General features: G+C 41.0%; 1 protein-coding gene across 1 annotated transcript in view; it reads left to right on the forward strand.

Annotated features, from left to right (window-relative positions):
* Window positions 1-20,173, forward strand: part of Itga8 (integrin subunit alpha 8) — a 179,736-nt gene extending 159,563 nt beyond the window's left edge. Inside the window, exons 28-30 of the mRNA XM_057787446.1 lie at window positions 7,074-7,175; window positions 15,704-15,826; window positions 17,533-20,173. Of these exons, the coding sequence (XP_057643429.1) occupies window positions 7,074-7,175; window positions 15,704-15,826; window positions 17,533-17,619 (312 nt within the window). The 3' untranslated portion in view covers window positions 17,620-20,173. The remainder of the gene's footprint in view (window positions 1-7,073; window positions 7,176-15,703; window positions 15,827-17,532) is intronic.
* Window positions 20,174-20,381: the final 208 nt, after the last annotated feature.

Genomic DNA, 20,381 nt, shown 5'->3' on the forward strand with positions numbered 1-20,381 from the left:
TCATTTCCTCTGCCAGAACAGACTCCTGGGGCCCCACATGACATCAGTCATATCTTGTTTTAGACAGATAGCTCCTGTCACACGTTTTCTCTCTCCTTGCGGATATACAGGCAAATTTCTTTCCATTTTACACTTGAAATACAAAAAAAAGCAAGTATGCACACCAAAGGACTTTACAGAACTTTCTACACAAGTACAATTTATTTCAGATAATGCCACACAGAGATCTTTTTATAATTAACTCAGTGTGTTCATTTCCTTGCCTTGTGAGGAAAATCTCAAAAACAAAATTTTGCATTAAAATGTCAGATGGTTTCTTGAAAAGTTTTTTCAGAAAATAAGAACTTTAGATAAGAGAGAACCATGACAGAATTTCAAAAGATAGGTTCAATTATAATTTTATTTTCCATATGTAATTCAGAAAATGTGATTGTCTCGTGATGAATTGCCACGGTAGACTTTTATCATTTAATTACTTTTCTGACATGCATATATAAATACTAATTTCTCCAAAGACTGAGCCACAACAAAAATTAGGCCATTTTTAATACTTTCCAATGGCATAAATTTGAAAATTATAATTGACTTTTCAAATCAGATTCCACCTTTAATAGATAATAACACTATTGTCCATGGAGTCGCAGCTTCTCTAACTGTACAGTGTCTCAACTGAAAAACCAGGAGATGACTTTGCCGCTGCATAGCATAGGTCTGTGTGGGTTACTCTGCCTGTGGGTTATTAGTGCTTATCTGAGAGATGGAAGAGAAGTGTTTTAGGAAACTCCCAAGCCCATGCAGTCTAAAGGAAAGACTGCATATTCTTCCTGTCGCTCTAAGCATCCCATCCTTCTGAAACAAGAGAGAAGGACCTGTTCAATGAAACAGGACCTGTCGTTACAGCACTGCAATTGAGTCAGGGAGCGATGGGGTTAAACTGCCTGCTTCTGCTTGGTACCTGGGATTCCATCTCCATAGAGACATCAGATCTTCCTTCTCCTATTAAGAACACCACAATAGAAGCTGGAGAGATGGCTCAGTGATTAGGAGAACTGGCGGCTCTTGCGAGAATCTGGATTCAGTCCCCAGGGCTCACTATGGTCTATAATTACAGTCCAGGGGATCCGATGACCTCCTCTGGCCTCTACAGGCACCAGGCATGCCCATTCATGCGTTTGTACATACGTGTGTGCATGCATGCTTGTGAGCATTCATGTGTGAGTATGTGTAGGCAAACACTCATATATATAACCTGAAAGTTAATCTTTTTTTTTTTTTTTTTTTTTTTTTTTGGATTTTTTGAGATAGGGTTTCTCTACAGCTTTTGGTTCCTGTCCTGGAACTAGCTCTTGTAGATCAGGCTGGCCTCGAACTCACAGAGATCCGCCTACCTCTCCCTCCCGAGTGCTGGGATTAACTGAAAGTTAATCTTAAGAAAAAGAGTCAGTGTATCTAAAGGACATCACTATGACTGAGGAACTCTTTAAACATGGTTACCAGAGGAGTCAGACTAGAACATACATCAACACTCCAAATTCCTTCCACAAAAAGGAGGGCACTCTACGGGTAGAACAACCACTGCCTGTGTACCCTACATGTACCCACACCTGCAGACACAATGCCTTTATTTCCTACAGTTTCTACGTATTACCCTCTTGGAGGCCTGATGCCAAGAAGGAACGCAGTATTAGAAACTCCCTGTCCCTCACAAAAACATGGAATTAGAGATATACATGTAGACAGTTACTCACTTATATAAATATATTCAAATATAAGCATACTCCTTTATATATATAATAAGCATATATATATATATATACTTATGTTTACACATTTGCTTTAAAAGTAGTTTCATCACATAATCCACAATACACTACTACTTTTTGCTTCCCCCACCCAGGATTTAAAGTTAGCAGGCAGGTGGGACTTATTGTATTATGCTTTTTCTCTTCCGTGGTAGACTTGCAAACTGGTCAGAAAAAGGTTCTACATAGCTTGGAACCAAGTGTCATCTTCTTCCCCGATTGCTGCTTGCAGTGAAACCTTCTTCACTACTGAGAGTTTCACCAATAGTTGCTCAGAAAGCTCAGAAGCGTGGATTCTGACAGCTAGTGAGTATTTACAGATAAAATTAGTGTGGGCTTAAAAACAATTACTGGGCTGAACATGGAGGCCAACATCTGGAATTCCAACATCAGGCAATGGGGACAGGAAGAGGGCAAGTTCAAGGCCAGCTTGAGCTACACAAAAGTGCTTTCTCAAATAAAACCATCATCTTCACCACCATTGTTTTCAGCTTTGAGAAGGTTTAAGCAGTTCAGAGATAGGAGAGAGAAAGCTCTCGATATTGTATTAATCAAGGCCAGAAGCCTCCTCTCCCAATACTTTGCTGACCCCCTAACTTTGATTAGTACCATAAGGAAACCATAGTGAAAAAGTGTATATCAGCTGACTGGGAAGACAGCTCAGCCAGTACAGTGCCTGACACACCAGTACAAGGATCTAATTTCCATCCTCCAAAACCCAAGTGAAAAACAGGACATGGTGGTTTGCTCAGATAACCCCACCCCTGGGATTCAAGTGTATCTCTGAGGCACACTGGTTAGCCATCCTAACCTAACTGCTCAGTCCCAGGTCCCAGGAGACCCTGACTCAAAAAACAAAGTAGACAGACCCTAAGAAAAAACAAGCAAAGTGGATCTTTGTCTTACACACACACGCACACACACACACCATACACGAACTCATGCGTGCACACACGCACACACTGCATGCTAGAGCCAGCCAATGAACTGCTAAGAACAGCTTGAATGATGTGGTGTGGGCAGAGGAACAGGGTACTTCTAAGGAGTAATAGCAGTCAGCCCACACTCGGTACTGCAGCAATATGTACAGAAAAGATTTGCCTCGTGTTGTTTTTTTTTTTGAGACAGTACCTCCAGTAGTAAGGCAGATCTCAAACTCCCTGTATAGCAGAGAAGAACCTTGAACCTCTGATCTGCTGCCTCTGACTCGGAGTGCTGGACTGCAAGTCCTACAATCACACCTCCTGTCTGAGTTCCCGATCTGACTTCACAATGTGCACAGTGATTGACTATGCCCTAGAAGTGTAACAACCCTTTCCTCCCAGAAGTTACTTTCAGTCAGTGCTGTATCACAGCAGCAGGGAGGGCACTAGAACACTGCCCGGTGTAATCAATCACTGGGAAACCTAGAACAGCGCCAAGTGTAATCAGTCACTGGGAAACCTCACCCTATCGTTGTGAGAGGCCAACAAATTCGTCATATGAAGATCTCAAAGGCCATCAGATAACTTGTACATCATTTCATGCGGTGGTTAGTTTGTGGTTCACTACATTTCTGTAGGGTAAGCCTTCCAGTTTGTGTCATCAAGTTGGAAAAGACAGAACAGTGATGTTATTACTGAACGTTTGTTAATGGCTAATATCTTTAAGAGGTTCACGAGCAGCATTGTTACTGAGCACACAACATAAAGCAGACTCAGTCAGATTAAGGCAGCCGTGGTACTATGAGGAGAGTTGCCACTGTACATGTGGTCCAGATATCATTCTGTGGATCATGACTATAAAATAGGAAAATGGAAAATTATAAACCACAATATAAAACTTAAAATATAAATATATTTGCTATGATATAATAATATAATACTACATTTCAAATACAGTTTCATTGAAGACAGATTCAGAACCTCTGACATAGATCTCAGGTGTTCTCAAAGACCCAGAAAATTCCAGTGGTTTGTGGACCAGTGAGACAAGAGTAATGATTGGAAATAAATGAACAATCTGAGGAGTCCAGCTGTGACAAAGAGTGGGATTGGCAAAAGGAGGAGGTGCAGACTATCTACCCAGTGAGACTCCACTGGAGAAAACTGATTTTCCATTTGCCGGCGGGTGTCAGTAGCAGATTGCTTATCAGCTGGAGTGGGACCCTGTGCCCACTTTCCCCCTCGGTGCTGGGATCCCATCTAACTTGAACCTGAGCTGGTCTTGTGCACTAGCCTCTGTGAATTTGTATATGCAGCAGTCCCATTCTGTCTGGAAGACACTATCAAACCACATCTTTAATGTATCGAGAAGCTCCTGTTCCTAAATCTACAAGCAGTAAAAGAAAAAAGCTCTTTGTCTAGAATCCATGCAGAGATGCAACTCTTGCTAAACTTGTTTACTGAAAATATGGCTTCTAGTACTATAATTTAATTTTCTACCAAGTTTTTATTGAACTTGAAGATTAATGAAAACATTTTGGGTTTTTTGAGACTTTTGTTTTAATTCACACTTACTACGTAGTCCATGATGACTTCTATCACAGCGATCCTCCTGCCTCATCTTCTCACCTTTAATTATAGGTCTGAACAAACATAACCAGTGAAAACTGCTATCTGGGGTTTTTTTGTTTCGTTTTGTTTTGGTTTGGTTTGGTTTGGGGTTTTTGGCTTTGTTTCTTTGGTTGGGTTTTTGCAGTGCAGGGGATTGAACCCAGAGCTTTAAGCATGCTAGGCAAGGGTCTACCACAGAAGTCAGAATTCCTTTGATATGCCTCTCCAAATTCTGTACTGTTTTGTTTTGAGACAAGTCCTTGCAGCCTTGACTGGTAGACTAGCCTCAAACTCTTAAATGGTCCAGACTGAGATCACAGGCATGCACCTCCACCCCCAGCTCTAAAAACTTCTTCATTGATGTTGTCCTGGTTAGGTTTTAGTCTGTCTAAAAACTGCTGGGATTATCTAGGAAAAGGACTCTCAATTGAGAAAATGCCTCCATGAGACTGCCCATAGGTAAGTCTGTGGGGCATCTCCTTGATTTATGATAATGTGCATGGGACCAGCTTACTGTGGGTGGTTTCTCCCCACGTAGGAGGTCCTGGGTTACGTGAGAAAGCAGGCTGAGCAAGTGATGGGGGTGTCAGTCGGTAAGCAGTGTTTCTCCATGGCTTTTCTTCAGTTCCTGCTTCTGGGTTCCAACTTGAAATTTCTGCCCTGACTTCTCTGCAAGATGGAGTGTGACCTATAAGATGAAATAAATCCTTTATTTCCTGGGTTGCTTTGGCGATGGTGTCTTATTGTGGCAGTAGAAACCCTAACTGAAGCAAGTTTAGAGGCCTGAACACCACGGAGTATGGGTTTACAATTCTTACCCGTAGGGTCTTACATGCCTGAGGCTGAATTAGGTGGTTACCCTCAGTTTGAGGCTAATCTAGGCTACAGCAAGAGATCCAGGTGAGCTTTGGCTACAGAGTGTAAAATCATGGTATCTCATTACTGGAGTGAGTGCTTCCTGTGTGAGGAACTTAGATGAAAATCATCAAGTGCTAGCAAATATTTCCACATTTTATAAAGTTTTTAAGTCTTAAATTAAAAAAAATACATCTTTCAGCTAAAATAGAAAAGACAGCCAAGAATAGACCATCAAAGAATGACACCTTGAACATAATTTGTTTCAAATGAATGGAAGTATTCTATTAGAAATTAGACAATTAGAAAGAAAGCAAAAAGATATAGTTATTTTAAATACATAAATGTTTCCTTTCATGGTCTGTGCCTAATTGTGTATAAAAAAGTAGGGTTTACCAGGGAAGAAAAAAATTATTCATGAAAAATTTAACCTGTAAAAAGATTTGAGCAAAAAATAAATAAAAAAATAAAAAAAAGATTTGCGCAAAATTTCTGCAATCCAAATAGTAGGATTGGTTCCAAGAGGCCCAAAACTGTGCTATAGGTGGGGATGTGTTGGTGACTGCTTGATGCACTGAATATTGATGTCTGGGCGGAGTCAAAGGGCTCTGTGATATAACACTTGCCACTTTCCATGATAAAAATGGTCCTGCCGTTGTTTTAGCATGCCAGCACCATGTTGGAAAATATGGGTGCTGGGAAGAGATGCCCAAGCAGACATCAGTGTATGACGTTTTCCTTTAGTAATGAAGTAGACACATGTAATATTAGTAACATTGGCAATTTAAAATATAGTTAAACAGGATTGAGTTTTAACTGTTAAATTTTTATAAACGTAAGTTAATTTATATAATTTAATTTTTAATATTTTACTTATTTGAAATTTTGTACATGTACATCATGTATCTTGATCATACTGACTCCCTACTTCTCCCTCTAACCCCCCCCCCCCCAGAATCCTTCCCAATGTATCTCCCTCCCACCCCGTGTCCTGTTTCTATTGTACTGTGATTTAACAACTGACCTCAGAGTTTCTGAGTTTCAGAGTTTCCTTAGCCCTCAGGAGCATTCCAATCCCCACAACTGGAATACATAACAGGGAGAAGGCGGAGACTGTGGTAAACACCTTCAAGTGCACAGGGCAACTCCAGACACACCCACAGCCTCAGTAGCACCGAGGCTAAGCAGTCCCACTTGGAGTCTTCTGTGTGACACGAGATAGGAAACATTTCTCTACAAGTTGTCACCAGGACTTTCCTCTTTTGGGGAACAAGCGCCTGTAATCCCTGTAGGTCCCTTTGACCTTCACCAGCAGTAACTCCAGAAAATTCTTGTACTTACTCTTTTCTAGAACCAGAATTTCCTTAGAGCAGGGTTCCTCTTAAACTTAGGCACAAATATTACACTAACAAAATATATCCTAACCGGGCATGGTGGCACACGCCTTAAATCTCAAGCACTCATGAAGCAGAGGCAAGCTACATAGTGAGATTCTATCTTTTAAAAAAAATCAAATATATGTATGTATATGTGTGTGTATCTGTGTGTATATACATATATGTAAAATAGAAGTTTAAAATGGTTATTAAATATATATAACTAAAAACAGGTTAGTCGAATATTTGAATATTTGAATGGATGGGATGGATATTTAGAGGAACGATAAATTTACAGACACATTTGGAAGGATGGATAAATGCATCATAGTTGGATGGAGAGATGCATGGATGAATGGATGGATGGATGATGGATGACATAAAAGGACAGAAAAAAGAAGAAGAAAATTGTACTGGACATAGAAATTCTGAAAACAACTGATTATGTAACAGTATTTTTAAGAGTTTTCAAGAACATACATTTAAATAAATGCTTTTACTTTCAGAGAAAGAACGATCCCTATGCTCTTGCATCCCTGGTGTCCTTTGCAGTGAGGAAGATGCCCTATAAAGACCAGCCAGCAACACTCCCAACCGGGAGCATAGCAGTGAGTATCTCTTTAAGAACCACAGGTACAAATGATAAAGTTATTTCTATATCACTGTTCAGCTTGGGCTTGGTTAAAACATTTACATGAATTAGTGAATATTGCTCTCCTCCTTATCCCACCATTTTTTTCTTTCATTCTAGAAATTTCCCAGTGCCTTTTGATCCGGTTATTAAATTTTCACAAACATTTCTACAATAAAAACTACAGGTACAAGACTCACACTATACAGCACTTTCTAAGGCAGTTGTTCTGTTTCAGAGAAACACATTCCAATAGAAATAGTGGTCAGAGCAAAATCATACTGAGTTTTTAATTTTGATAACAGCATGGAGAGTCTGGTAGGGAGAGAGGAAACTTCCCCAGACCAGTGCAGACTTTTAGAGCTCTCTGTCCTTTTTGTGCCAAGAGCAATTCTAAGTTGAGAGGTGGGGGAAATATGAGCTTCAGTTGACCAAATATCGCTTTCTAAAATCGAGACTATTAAACATCATAGAAGCCACAGAACAGTTTTTGACATCTTCAGGAATGTGGCAAACCCATGCAAAGATGGGAAGGGCATCACTGAGAATACCAGTAGTATGGGTAATAAAACTTTGCCTTTACGGTTCCTTACAAAGACCATCTAACCCTGAAAAACTCAGTTCTCCTAATAGCAATATTAAAGCCAGGCATGGTGCGCACACCTTTAATCCCAGCACTCAGGAGGAAGAGGCAGGTAGATCTCTGTGAGTCCAAGGTCAGCCTGGTTTGCAATGTTACCAGGACAACCAGGGAGATGTAGTGAGATCCTGTCTTGAAACAAACGTGTATTAAAGTTTCAAGCCTCATTACTTAGTTATCAGTGGGTATTTCCAGCCTCCAGTTTGAACTCTGAATCCCTAGGCCTTTGTTATTCAAAATGTGACTTGTAAACCAGGATCCCAGACATCTTCATATAGAAATATAGACGCAAGCTTCGCTCTAAGCGTGTATTGAATCAAAATTACCAGGACATCCACATGGGCAGGTTTGGGAAGCGCTCCTTTAGACTCTACGTAGTTGATCCCTTTGTCGTCCATCCATTTCCAGCCCTGGCCTTCCATCTCACTGTAATGGTTCATCTTTGCAGCCTAATTAACCTTTGGCCATAGAAATTAGGGGTTGAAGAAATAGTTCAGTCAGTAAATTGCTTGTCTTGCGAGCATGAGGCCAGGATCTGGAGCCACATCCTTTAAAAGGAGAAGGCGACTGGAGAGATGTCTCAGCGGTTAAGAGTGCTAGTTGCTTTTCCAGGGTACCAGAGTTTGAGTCTCACCGCATGGTAGCTCACACCATCCATTTGTAACTCCCATTCCAGGGAACTCGATGTCCTCTTCTGGCCTCTGTGGGCACCAGTCATGCATGTGGTGCACAGACATATGTGCAGGCAAAATGCCTATACAGAATACAAAATAAAATAAAAGGTGGTGGGCTCAATGGTGCACACCTGTACTCCCAGCATGGAGGCGGTAGAGACCGCCTCACCAGGCCTCAGTCTCCCTGGACAGCCTGTCTCACTTACCTTACCAGTTCTAAGCCTGTGAGAAACCCTGTCTCAAAAGAAAAATAAAAGCAAAAATGGACTAACACCCGAAGTTTTCTCCACACACATGCACATGCGTCTGCTCACAAACACACACATAGACACACACTACAAAAATAAATGAAACGGATTATCTGTTGATTATTCTTCCAGTCTCAACTTTGAGTAGACAGAATATTTACTCATGCAACTTTAAATGCATGTAGAAATGTGTACACCTTGAGTGCTCTCTCCATGCGTCTGGACTAAATAGGCTGGGGGCAGGGCCCTGCGATTGATTTACAGCCCTTACAGGAGGCTCCTCAGGGGGAGCCAAGGCTGAGAGATTTAACGCCACAGATCACTAAGAGGAAAAGCAAAGGCTTTGAAGCCCTTCAATCTAATTTGAAACCATAGCTATCATATGAAACTGTTAAGATAATTAATAAAATTACATAATCAAACTTTTAGTGGTTTCAAGAGATAATTAAGTCTCCAGTCTCAATAAATGTTAATAACATCCCCAAATGTCTTCTCGTCGCTCTCTAAGTCTGGTAAGCGCGCACTGGAAATGACAATAAAGATTTGAGCAACAGGTTTTAAAGTCAGCGTGGCCACATCTTTCTTCATTTAGATCACTTCTCTTTCTCTCACAAGTTGTCTGCTATAGCCTGGATTTATGTTCAACCCAGCATACAGAGGCTTAGGGCTTTTAATACAGAGTGTTCGTCCAAAGAGGTTCAAAGACTTGCAGCTCTCAGGGAGATAAATCCAAACCCCTTTTGTTTTCTTGGAGCACGTGTTTCATAACAAAAACACATGTTCCAGTCGATTCCATCAACAGGATCGCATCCTTCAGGGCTGGCTACAGGTAACAGCCTGCTGTTCTCAACTCATCTCAAAAAAAAAAAAAAAAAAAGATCCATGAAATGATCAAATGCATGCTTCCTCCCACGGCACCATCCGTTACCATATTAAAAACGAAAGAAAGATCCATTATCTGATGACGAAGATTTACCGCATCGTTTAGGTAGAGATTATTGGAAAAACATTTAGCAAGGAAACTGCTTTCAAGTCTCCCAGTATCTGACTCAAGGAGAAGACCTTGCCAGTACATAGTTAGCTGTTCAGTGTAGGGAACCGGTCTGGTCTCCCTGTGGCTTAGAGAGAACTCTGGCTGGAGGGGGCAGACATCTTGTTGAGGAAGTTCTCAAAAGTCTCTCCATTCTTCCTCTCAGAAAGAGCCCCGCCAAAGAGAAATGCTGTACGGTGGTTTAATCAGTCACTTGAGAATCAGCCAATGTCCATCTGGACACTGGGAAGACTTTGTAGTGAGAAGTTGATATATTATTGTTTTCCTAGACTCTTGTGTGGGATGGTTGGTTGGTTTGTACTTCCTTTTCAACATGGTCATAAGTCAGCCGTATCTTATAAGTAAGCTCTGCTTGTGTAGGAAATAGTCCCCGCCTGCCATTCACGCAGCATCTGAATTGGTAAGACACGAACCCCTCTCAGAGGTGAGGCAGGGGTTTAGAGGCATACCAATGCATCTTAAGTCATCACAGCACAGGGGAAAAAAATAAAGAGATTATTCAATTACATGAATGCTTTTTTTTTTTTTTTTCGAGACAGGGTTTCTCTGTAGTTTTGGAGCCTATCCTGTATCCTGGAACTAGCTCTTGTAGACCAGGCTGGTCTCGAACTCACAGAGATCCGCCTGCCTCTGCCTCCCGAGTATGAATGCTTTTTTTTGACTGACTATTGAGACATAAGCATTTGCATGTTATTCAACAAACACCTACTTCCACAATTTACACCTAGGAGAAAGGATTGTTGTTTACTATAAATGTAAAAATGATTATTATTATAAACTATTTCATGAAAATACTTATGTAAAAAAATCTCTCCTGGAAGTTGCAAAAACACTTCATTTTCAGATTTTTTTCACAAAACTTCAACATTTATGAACAGAATTCTTGAATGAGATTGTATTTTTGGAGTACAGACATCCGATGGGATGTCATGATGCCGAGGGCTGTTAACTGTGTGCTCAGCTGTTCCCCTTTGTGTTTCTATTTTGCTCTAAATGGCATTGTAGGTAAAGCGTCTTGGTACATTTATTGAAACATTCACCCACCCCCACTGCAGTATGTTTGCATAAGATGTTGTGATATGTAAACATACATGTTACTGTTAATTACAGTTGCAAACACAAGGAAGCTGTTTCCCCCCACCTTGGCGTTTTTTCATCAAAATACCCAAAATTATACCATAAATATCAATGATGGAATGTAGACATATTGAAGTTTATTTATAGTCTTTCAACCATAATAAAGAACAGCAAGATTTACGATTTGATGGAGGTAAGATTAAATGGTCTCTGCTCAGGATCACTTTGAGAAAATCCAACTGCTTATAATTTATAGATTCTACTTCCTAAAGCCACAGATAAAGATAATAAGTGAGTTGCTAAGTTTTTATACTATTTCCTTAAATAGCTTCCTGATAGCAAAAATACATAAAAGCAGATAGTTGATTTGTTGCCTGGCAACTGGACTCCCCACTATATCTTAAGTTCTCCAGTTACTCAATATTAACCCTTGTATCAGAAGCCTGGGGTCTGGAAATAAATCTTTAAAGCTTTCACTTTTTGAGGGGGAAGAGAGAGAGAGAGCATGCACGTGCACTCATGCAAACACACACACACACACACACACACACACGCATGCAGGCATGAACCTAGTGGAGGTCAGAGGACAACCCAGGAGCTGGTTCTCTCCTGCCACCTTGTGGAATCCAGGGATTGCACGCTGGTCATCAGGCACAAGGGCCTCTTTCCAGCACAAGCCTAAAGTAAGCTCTTGAGCATTGTGTGCTGCGTACTCTGCTGTGAGCCAGACAAATCCTACAGTGAGGGTTTGGATGGATCAGCTGACCTCACCACTGTGTCACATGGACAATGCCAGGCGTGTAGAGTCCGAGTTCCTAAAATGTGGGGCTGTGGAACAAGCTCATAACTTGATTGCATTTTAGTTCTATAAAACATGAATGGGAAGATCTGGTGTCCTACAAATGTTTTTTCCATTAAGCACAGTTAGTGTTGCAGGGCTGCATTTCACTCTAGCGGTAGAAACCTTTGCAGCTGCTGCATGCGGCCTGTGTTCAGAGCAACTGAACTTTAGAAACAATCAAAAAGAATGTAAGAAATAATTTACTTTTTAAAATATTAATAGCACGTTTAAATGGTATTAAGTTTGTATTAACAGATAGTACTTGATATTTGGATTTTAACAGCCTGTTGTTAAAGTTAATGTCTCATTCATTTTAAAAATGTGACTGATACAAAATTTGAGGTCACAACTGATGAGTCTGAGAATATGGGGTGCTTTATATTATTTGACATAAACACACATTTCTCGGCATAAATTGCGGTCATAAGAAACCTCATCTGTGGTGCACTTTCTCGTCAGTTTTGAGCCTGTGGATACTCGAAGCTAAGCTTCCTGAGGGCTTGTCAAGATGAATATAAGCACTGGAAATGACCGAGTTTTGGTGTTTGTCAGTACTTTATTTTCATTCAAATATCTCCAAAATTATCTTCCAATTCCCCACCACCATGAATATAAACAAACATAGGTCCTACCAAAGTGACCAATTAAATCGTTTCCTTTTAAGCCGCGTACAATTTAAGTCTCTCATTTATGTCTGCAGAGCAGTGAGTCTCAGGAAGAGCTATGCTTTGCTAGCGGGCCGCCATTACAGTGGAGTCACAGGTCGGAATGTTACCGGGCTCCCTTCGTTCCAAGGCACAGAGCTCTCCCAATGGGGCGTGGTGATGGACTCTTTGCGGTCACTCTCTGTTAACTCTGCATTGCCTGCCTGTCCACTGACACTGGTGACACGGCTTCTAACTGTGAAGCATAAATGCCAGGTCATCTTAGGGAGACACCAGGGTGGACAGGGGTCCGCAGCTGCACCAACCTTAGACTGTGCCATTGAATCAGAGGCAGAGGGAAGCCCTCAGAGTCCCTCAAGGCCTTCCATCCCTTCTCTTTCATGAACTGAATGGAGCTAAGCAAGAAATATACAAGGCATGGAGAGTCCTTACACTTCAGGGGACTCGGAGGGATGGGAGGAAGTGATAGCTTTAAAATAAACCTACTCTTCCTGGAAGCAGGCTGGCCACAGTTTTGATAATGAGAAATTCAGAATTCTGGAACTAAAAGGGGATTTCAGAGTTTTGGATTACCACGTGGTGATCATCTCCCACGCACTGCCTAAGGCACGGCTGCCAGAATCTCTGGAAACAAATATAAGCCAAGAACCACGAGAGTTGCTCCCTGGTTTAGACGCCCCTGCTGAGAACACGTGTCCATCCCATGCTTGAATTGTGCTTTCTCTCTACTGTTGTGAGAGAGAAAGTCCTCAAGTATCTTTCTTTGATCTTTGTGGGGGTCTTTTATGCTTCTTTCAACAGACAGACTGACTTTTGACACAGTCCATTAAAGCTTACAATGACCAGGTGGGGAGGTCACCTGGTGAAGGACACATTTATTTGTCTGCTAGATTGGGGCATTGATTAAGATGGGAGGAACAATAGAACCAGGAAGAACTGAGCAGAACATTGGCAGGGGTCCATACCTAGTTAAGAAGGCAGAACAAACACACAATACATACATACAAACATAACATACATACAAACATACATACATACATGGGTGTGGTTAGGGCCCAATATTAGGTTCCAGTGATGAAAATGCCCAGTCATTTCCTGCCATACCAGTTCACAGCTACCAGCTAGCCATGAGTCTCCCTCACAATTCCCTTTAGGATTGTGATCTAGAGTTCTCAGGTAGTTTCTATGTTACTACTAACATAGTTTCTGTGTTAAATACATTCAATGATGTATTTAAAATGAAGAGCATATAGACCAATTTAAAGGAAGCAATGCCTATTACTGTAAAGCCAGACACCTATATCAAGCGTGGTAGATAATAGTCAGTTCCAAGAATATTCTGTATTTTTATTTTCTCTGAGCAAAGCTCTCAGTGACATGGATTAGTCCTCTCCATTTTACATAGGGGTCTGTAGCACAGACTCCCAGCTCTCGAGCAAGAGAGTTCCTTCTTCTGACCGTGTGGGCCTCATTTTCCTCCAGGAATCTTTCCAGCAGGAGGGAATGACATGGGCTCCTATCGTCTCCAGGTGCTTTCTCCAGCTCTGTCCATGAAAATTGGACTTGGGCTTGAAGGCAGCCCAAACCCATGAGGATAATACCACACCACTTTACACAGTACAGCATCGATCTAAAAAACCATCAGAGTGTCTCCTACAAATAATGATGTTTAGTAGAGAGTAGAACAGCACTGCAATGGGGATACATTTGCTATAGCAAACTGAATGTAATTGGAGAAGCTGAGGGAAGGAAAATGTTTGTAAATGTGTGTGTGTAGGCATACAAGTTAATACAAAAGGAATATATTAGTTGTAGGTCCTTGTCTTCCCTTGCTAGACCCTACGCAATTTTGAAACACTAATCATTAGTCTAGAGATTAATGAGAGTAACTAATGTTATTTTAGATTTATTAGATAGTTGATGGGCAGATAACTTTACAGAACTGTAGTGTGCGGGCATTGTATGGCATAGTGTGTGTGTGTGTGTGTGTGTGTGTGTGTGTGTGTGTGTGTGTGTGTGTGTGTGTTGAAGTGGCCTTTTTTATCTCAACAGGATCTTCTTTTTAAGATTTTCTTTTTATTTATGTGTATGGGTATGTGAATATTCGTGTGCAGGTGCCTGCAGAGGTCAAAAGAGAAAGTCACATCTCCTGGAGCTGGATTTATGGGCAGTTTCAGATGCTGAGAATCAAACTCCCATCCTCTGCAAGAGCAGAAAATGCTCTTAAGCATCGAACCATCTCTCTAGCCCCCTCCCCTCCCCCACGGCAGAATCTTTGTTACTGATTATTATCAAGCAATCATTCATAAAAATCCTCCTTCATACTGCCTTTGTTTATTCCTGTTTCTTAGAACTTACATAAGTAGCTTCACTCTCATTCTGACTATTTTTACATCAAGTAATTCCATAAAAATGCAAGCTAGGAGCTGGCAAGAAAGCTCACTGGGTAAGAGCACATGCTGCCAATCCAGACAACCTGTGTGCTAGTCATAGAATTCACAGGGATCTAAGGAGACAACTGCCGAGAGAGAGAGAGAGAGAGAGAGAGAGAGAGAGAGAGAGAGAGAGAGAGAGGAGGAGGAGGAAGGGGAGGAGGAGGAGGAGGAGGAGGAGGGAGGAGGAGGAGGAAGAGGGAGGAGGAAGAGGGAGGAGGAGGAGGAGGAGAAGGAGGAGGAGAAGGAGGAGGAGGAGGAGGAGGAGGAGGAGGAGGAGGAGGAGGAAGGAAAGAAGGGAGGGAGGAAGGAAGGAAGGAAGGGAGGGAGGGAGGGAGGGAGGGAGGGAGGGAGGGAGGGAGGGAGGGAGGGAGGAAGGATGGATGCAGGGTGATTAGCCTCAAGTTCTCAGCTGTCATTCAGTACCAGATCACAAAGTCTACAGATGAAGAGATCCAGTACTGACATTAGCTAGTGACATTAACTCTTGAATATCTAACATTTCATGATTGTTCACAAATTCACCTTTCGGTGAGATTAGCTGACTTACATGAAAATGTGTGGATCCTCGACGCTCGTAGCCCTTTGTTTGCATAGAGGTCCACATTTACCTGCATTTTAGTCTAGGGTTCCATCATTAAAGGTCACCACCCAACAAGTATGTGTTATTAGATTTTCATGTAGCCTCCTAGGCATGGGTGTGTGTCTGTTTTAGAGAGCCCACATTCAGTCACTCTGACCTCCTAATATCCCCCTCAAATTCCTTCAGCTGTTATGAGCACCACTTCGCTATGATCTTCAGTAGCAAACTGGCAGTTCTTGCTTGTCTCATCAGACAGTTGTAAATTAGTGCCCATTTGCTTTGTTTTCTCTTCAGATTAAGACGTCGGTCATCTGGGCCACTCCGAATGTCTCCTTCTCAATTCCACTGTGGGTCATAATACTAGCAATCCTTCTTGGCTTGCTGGTTCTGGCCATCTTAACTTTAGCTTTATGGAAGGTAAGCGAGCTTTCTTTGCTTTTCCTTTGGGGTTCAGAAGCCTTTGAGGGGATGAAAGGATATTGTTGGAAAATATTAAATATAATGATAAAGTCATAAATTGCTGATTTTGATAAATCTTCAGGACAGAAGAAGATTGTGTCTATTTTGTTTTGGAATTTAATGCGTGTGAAGATAATATTGTGAAAGATGAGGGGTAAACTGCTTCCACGTTGAAGTTTTTTGGGGGAGGTGATTTTATTTGAGTGATAGGAATAGAGCCTGGGGCTTTGCACACGCTTTCGCTCCTGAGAGACATTCCCAGACCGTATCTTGAGATTTCTTATAAATAAATATATTGAATAATTGTCTTAGGACCCGTGATCTTCTTTTCAGTGAGCTCAGAGTAATTTCATCATTATCAAGACTCCTTTTTCTTTTCAACAACCAGAAAGTTGTGTGTCTTGTTGACATGAACCTGTCATCAGTCCTGTGAATTTCTCTTTAAAAGCAATACAACTATGCAGCTAATATAGATTGATTCTCATTTTTTTCCATTTCAACTATTAGGCCAAATAGGCTGTGCATAAGGTGTGTGGAATGAGTTTTCTGTCTTGCCAATTAGTTTGTCTCTAGTAGAAAATCTTAGTGAATCGTTAGGGATGTCCTGCTGAGGCTTGTTCTGAAAGTCCATAAGAGCATCAGATCTATAGCCAAGTGTCTTGTCCATCTGCCAAGTTACATGGAGTCTCTCACCCTAAATAAAAAGTGGTGTCACAGTGACACTACACATCTCGGTCAACCACTATTGTGTGGCCCTCTGAGAACATGGCAATTATAAATTTTGAAACAATAGGCAGCAGTCTGCTTTACAGAACTTAGAAAACTTTGTTTGAGTTGAAGAATAGCTTTTCTAATCATTAACAGCTGTCTGTACTGTCCTGAGCCCATACAGTCCCTGGCACACATGTAGAGATAACTTCAGCATTATTCTGCTTTTTATGTAACTGGATATCACTCTATATGCTAAATGAGAGAATACCCTACTAGTCTTGCAAAGAAACTCTTTCTGTGCTTCCCACATGAGAAACAATAAATAATAATTCTAGGGTTCTAGGAAAATAAGCATCTTCTGGGGTTAAATATTAATTTGAAATTCAATAGAAAGACAATTCTGGAGCCATCTTTACCAGAGTACTGGTAAATCTGTAGAAAGTCACAAGGTTGTCCCATCCCGCCTGGTGCTGTCATTGACATAAATCACAAATTGGACCTTCCTCTAAACAGTGTATGTCCCGCCAAGTCCAGACGAACAGACAACAATGTCACTTCTCTCTATAATGTGTCCTACAGAGCACCACAGGGAAAGACACGTGTCAGGTCACCTGTGGGGCATCATGAGGGAAGCATGCAAAAAGACGGAAGGATCCTTAGCACACTAGTGACAGGATGGGATATAGCTAAGGTCTGTGAGTGGTATCTGCAGAGTGAAGACATTCTGCCGCTACTTCCTGTGTGGCGGGAGGAAGGCAACAGATGCACTGCCAACCTTGTGGGGCAATGAATTCTCTCCACCAGTAACCAACACTCCGATTTTCCCTCTTAATTTGGACAATTAGACAGATAGTTCACATATTCCAGGTTTCTTATAAAATGTGTAAAATGCAAATTCCCTAAATAAGGTATTTCACACACTCTCCAGATGACTTGATTTTTCTTTCTCCTAGTGTGGCTTCTTTGATAGAGCAAGACCGCCTCAGGATGAAATGACAGACAGGGAACAACTGACCAGCGACAAGACACCGGAGGCATGACTTGGAATCACGAAGCCCTAAAATTCAAACACTGGTCCTGTTCAAAGAAAGAAGGGACATGACTGCAAAATGATCAGAGCCTTCCATATGTGCCAGTGACCTAGGGAATGGAAGGTGCCTAAGGATCACCTTCTCTGTTCCATGCATGGGCACAGAGCACAGAGAACCCTGAGGGAAAAGAAACCCCCAACACTGTAGAAACAACCAGCAGTTGTGACAATTCCTGTTGCTTTCACCATTTCACATCTGGCTGAGAGTTTGGAATGGCTGTGGGAACTCAGACGGCTGTCCAGATCAGCCCAATGTGACTTTCAAAACTGATTCCTACAGAGATGAGATGAACTAAGGTTAAACACTACTGTACCCCAATGGACTCTCTGACACCTCCCTATAGAAGAGCAGCCTTTCTAAGGATGCGATGGCTCAGGGAGATAAGCAATGTGTTGTCAGGACTGTGAAAGTACTTGTGGAACAACAGAGATCATTTAATTAAGTGAAAACAAAAAAAAATGTATTTATTTATTTTCCGTTTCTCTAGGTAGAGAATAAGGCCATCTAGAGGATATCGAAATTAAGATTTAGTTGGCTAGATTTCACCATCACTCAGCTTATTTCTTCTTAAGATAACTACTCCGTGAAGATAACATGTTTAATTGGGCTTCTTAGTGGGTTGGATGGTGTTACACACAAATTGATACTAGGGGTCAGTTTTGCTAATATCTTGCTGCCTGCTACCTGGAGTTACTTTTCTCCATGCTCTAGAGGAACTCACATATGCAGAATTCAACACAAAATTTTGTATTTATAGTTCTTTTTGTACATGTAAAAAACTGTTTCCACTGATTTCTTTAAAGAATTCATTTCAAGGTACTCACTACCCTGCTGGTGTTTGAAAGTATGGGCACAAGTTGTAGAGTCCATATAAAAAGCAATTTAGCAATATGGGTAAATCTTATTTAATAGTTTACACACCATTATTTAGCTTGGGATCTACACACCTTTTCTTTGTAATATCTCATGCTTATAAAAAAGAGAAAATGTGTTGAGTATAAATCAGATGGAGATATATGTAGTTATACAGGTGTGAGGCAAACGGAAAACTCACTCCTAAGGACCTACCAATATTTTTAAAGCTCCATTACCCACTCCTTACTATTAATCTTTCCTAGAATGTAATCTTGGAAAATAATCTTCTATACTTAAGCTATTTTACCATCATCTTTACTTAGTCATCCAAAAAATGTTGCCTAAAGCTCTTGTAAACAATCCATAATCACTTGTAATGTCACCATTTTGAAGTAATATTGACTAGCCAAATGCATATGATGATCTGCACAATTTTATATCCTTTTTATACTAATGAAAAATTGCTAGGGAGAAATGCTGAACAAAATTTTATGTGCAATATATAAAAGACCTATGTATCTGAGGAATGTTTACACTGGCATTAGTTTTTTTTTGAATTAATATCCTGAATACGAAGTCTGATACAACAAGCTGACCAAAATCCTAACCTTTACAGAGCAGTCTTGAAAATCTGTGTCTCAATTTCAGCCATGACACTTTGTTTGAAAGATGAGCCAAACTCACAGACAGTAAATTTCATGTGGTGCCTTAACGTGGCTTCAATTGCCAAAATTCCTTGGAAAGCAAACGAAAGACACAGAGACAAATATCGTTGCTGTTCATCATCCCCTGCTTGTCAATTAAATCTGTCCCAGTAGCTGGTTTGTGTCTATCAGGAGCTCACAGATAACCCCCAGTCTGTGTGGTTAGTGTATGGGCAGCATTGTACTTACCTCAAAGAGTTCTGAGGGTTCCATACCAGCCTCTGGAGTTGTCATCACTGTTCGTCTTCTTGGTAGAACCAGTTTCATAGGCAGAAAGCCATATATATGATATAATTTGAGGGATGACAAACCGCTCTCTCTACATAATGACTTAACTTTTGTCATTCCTGATGTGGGACCAATGAAGGAACTCAGAGAACTCTTAGAGCTAAACATCGGATTTGGGGGTGACAGTTTATACAGCCTAATGGGAGAAACTAGACATGTCAGGGGGAAGATGGGACCAACACAGGAAAAGGTATGGGGATATCAAAGGGAAACCATGGCTTCCCGTTGTCTCCACTGTAGAAGTACACAGCGGGTTGTCATCCACATGCACACAGAAAATTGAGGTCAGGGGAAGCCTCCGGTGGGATGTTCTGAGACACGCCAACCTCACAGAGAACACTAGTATACAACAATGCTCACAACATTGCTGAGTCCTTCATAACTCGTGTGCTGGGCTTCACCAGGAGCTTATCAGTGTTTCTCTTCATTAAGTTCTTTTTTTCTAGTTCTTGCAGCTGTTTTCTTTTATATATATAAGACACGGGGAAATGAGCAGATTTTGTAAACTTGGAGAATTTTATACAGTAAAGTAATAATGTTCTAGTCATCACTGAAATCCAAATCTTAGAACTCTTGCTTTATTTAAATACGTGTGTAGAGATGGTGGAGATTTTCATGTACCTATTTGCATTGTCACCAATAAAATTAAAAATTAAAGGCACAAAAGCATGTGTATGGCTTATTTCATGTACTACATGAAGCTTTCCCATTTATAATAGACCAGCAGCAAAGAAATCTTTTTTTTTTTTTTTTTTTTTTTTTTTTTTTGCTTTTTCGAGACAGGGTTTCTCTGTGGTTTTGGAGCCTGTCCTGGAACTAGCTCTTGTAGACCAGGCTGGTCTCGAACTCACAGAGATCCACCTG

This window comes from Chionomys nivalis, chromosome 13 (genome assembly GCF_950005125.1).
Source record: "Chionomys nivalis chromosome 13, mChiNiv1.1, whole genome shotgun sequence".
Lineage (NCBI taxonomy): Eukaryota > Metazoa > Chordata > Mammalia > Rodentia > Cricetidae > Chionomys > Chionomys nivalis.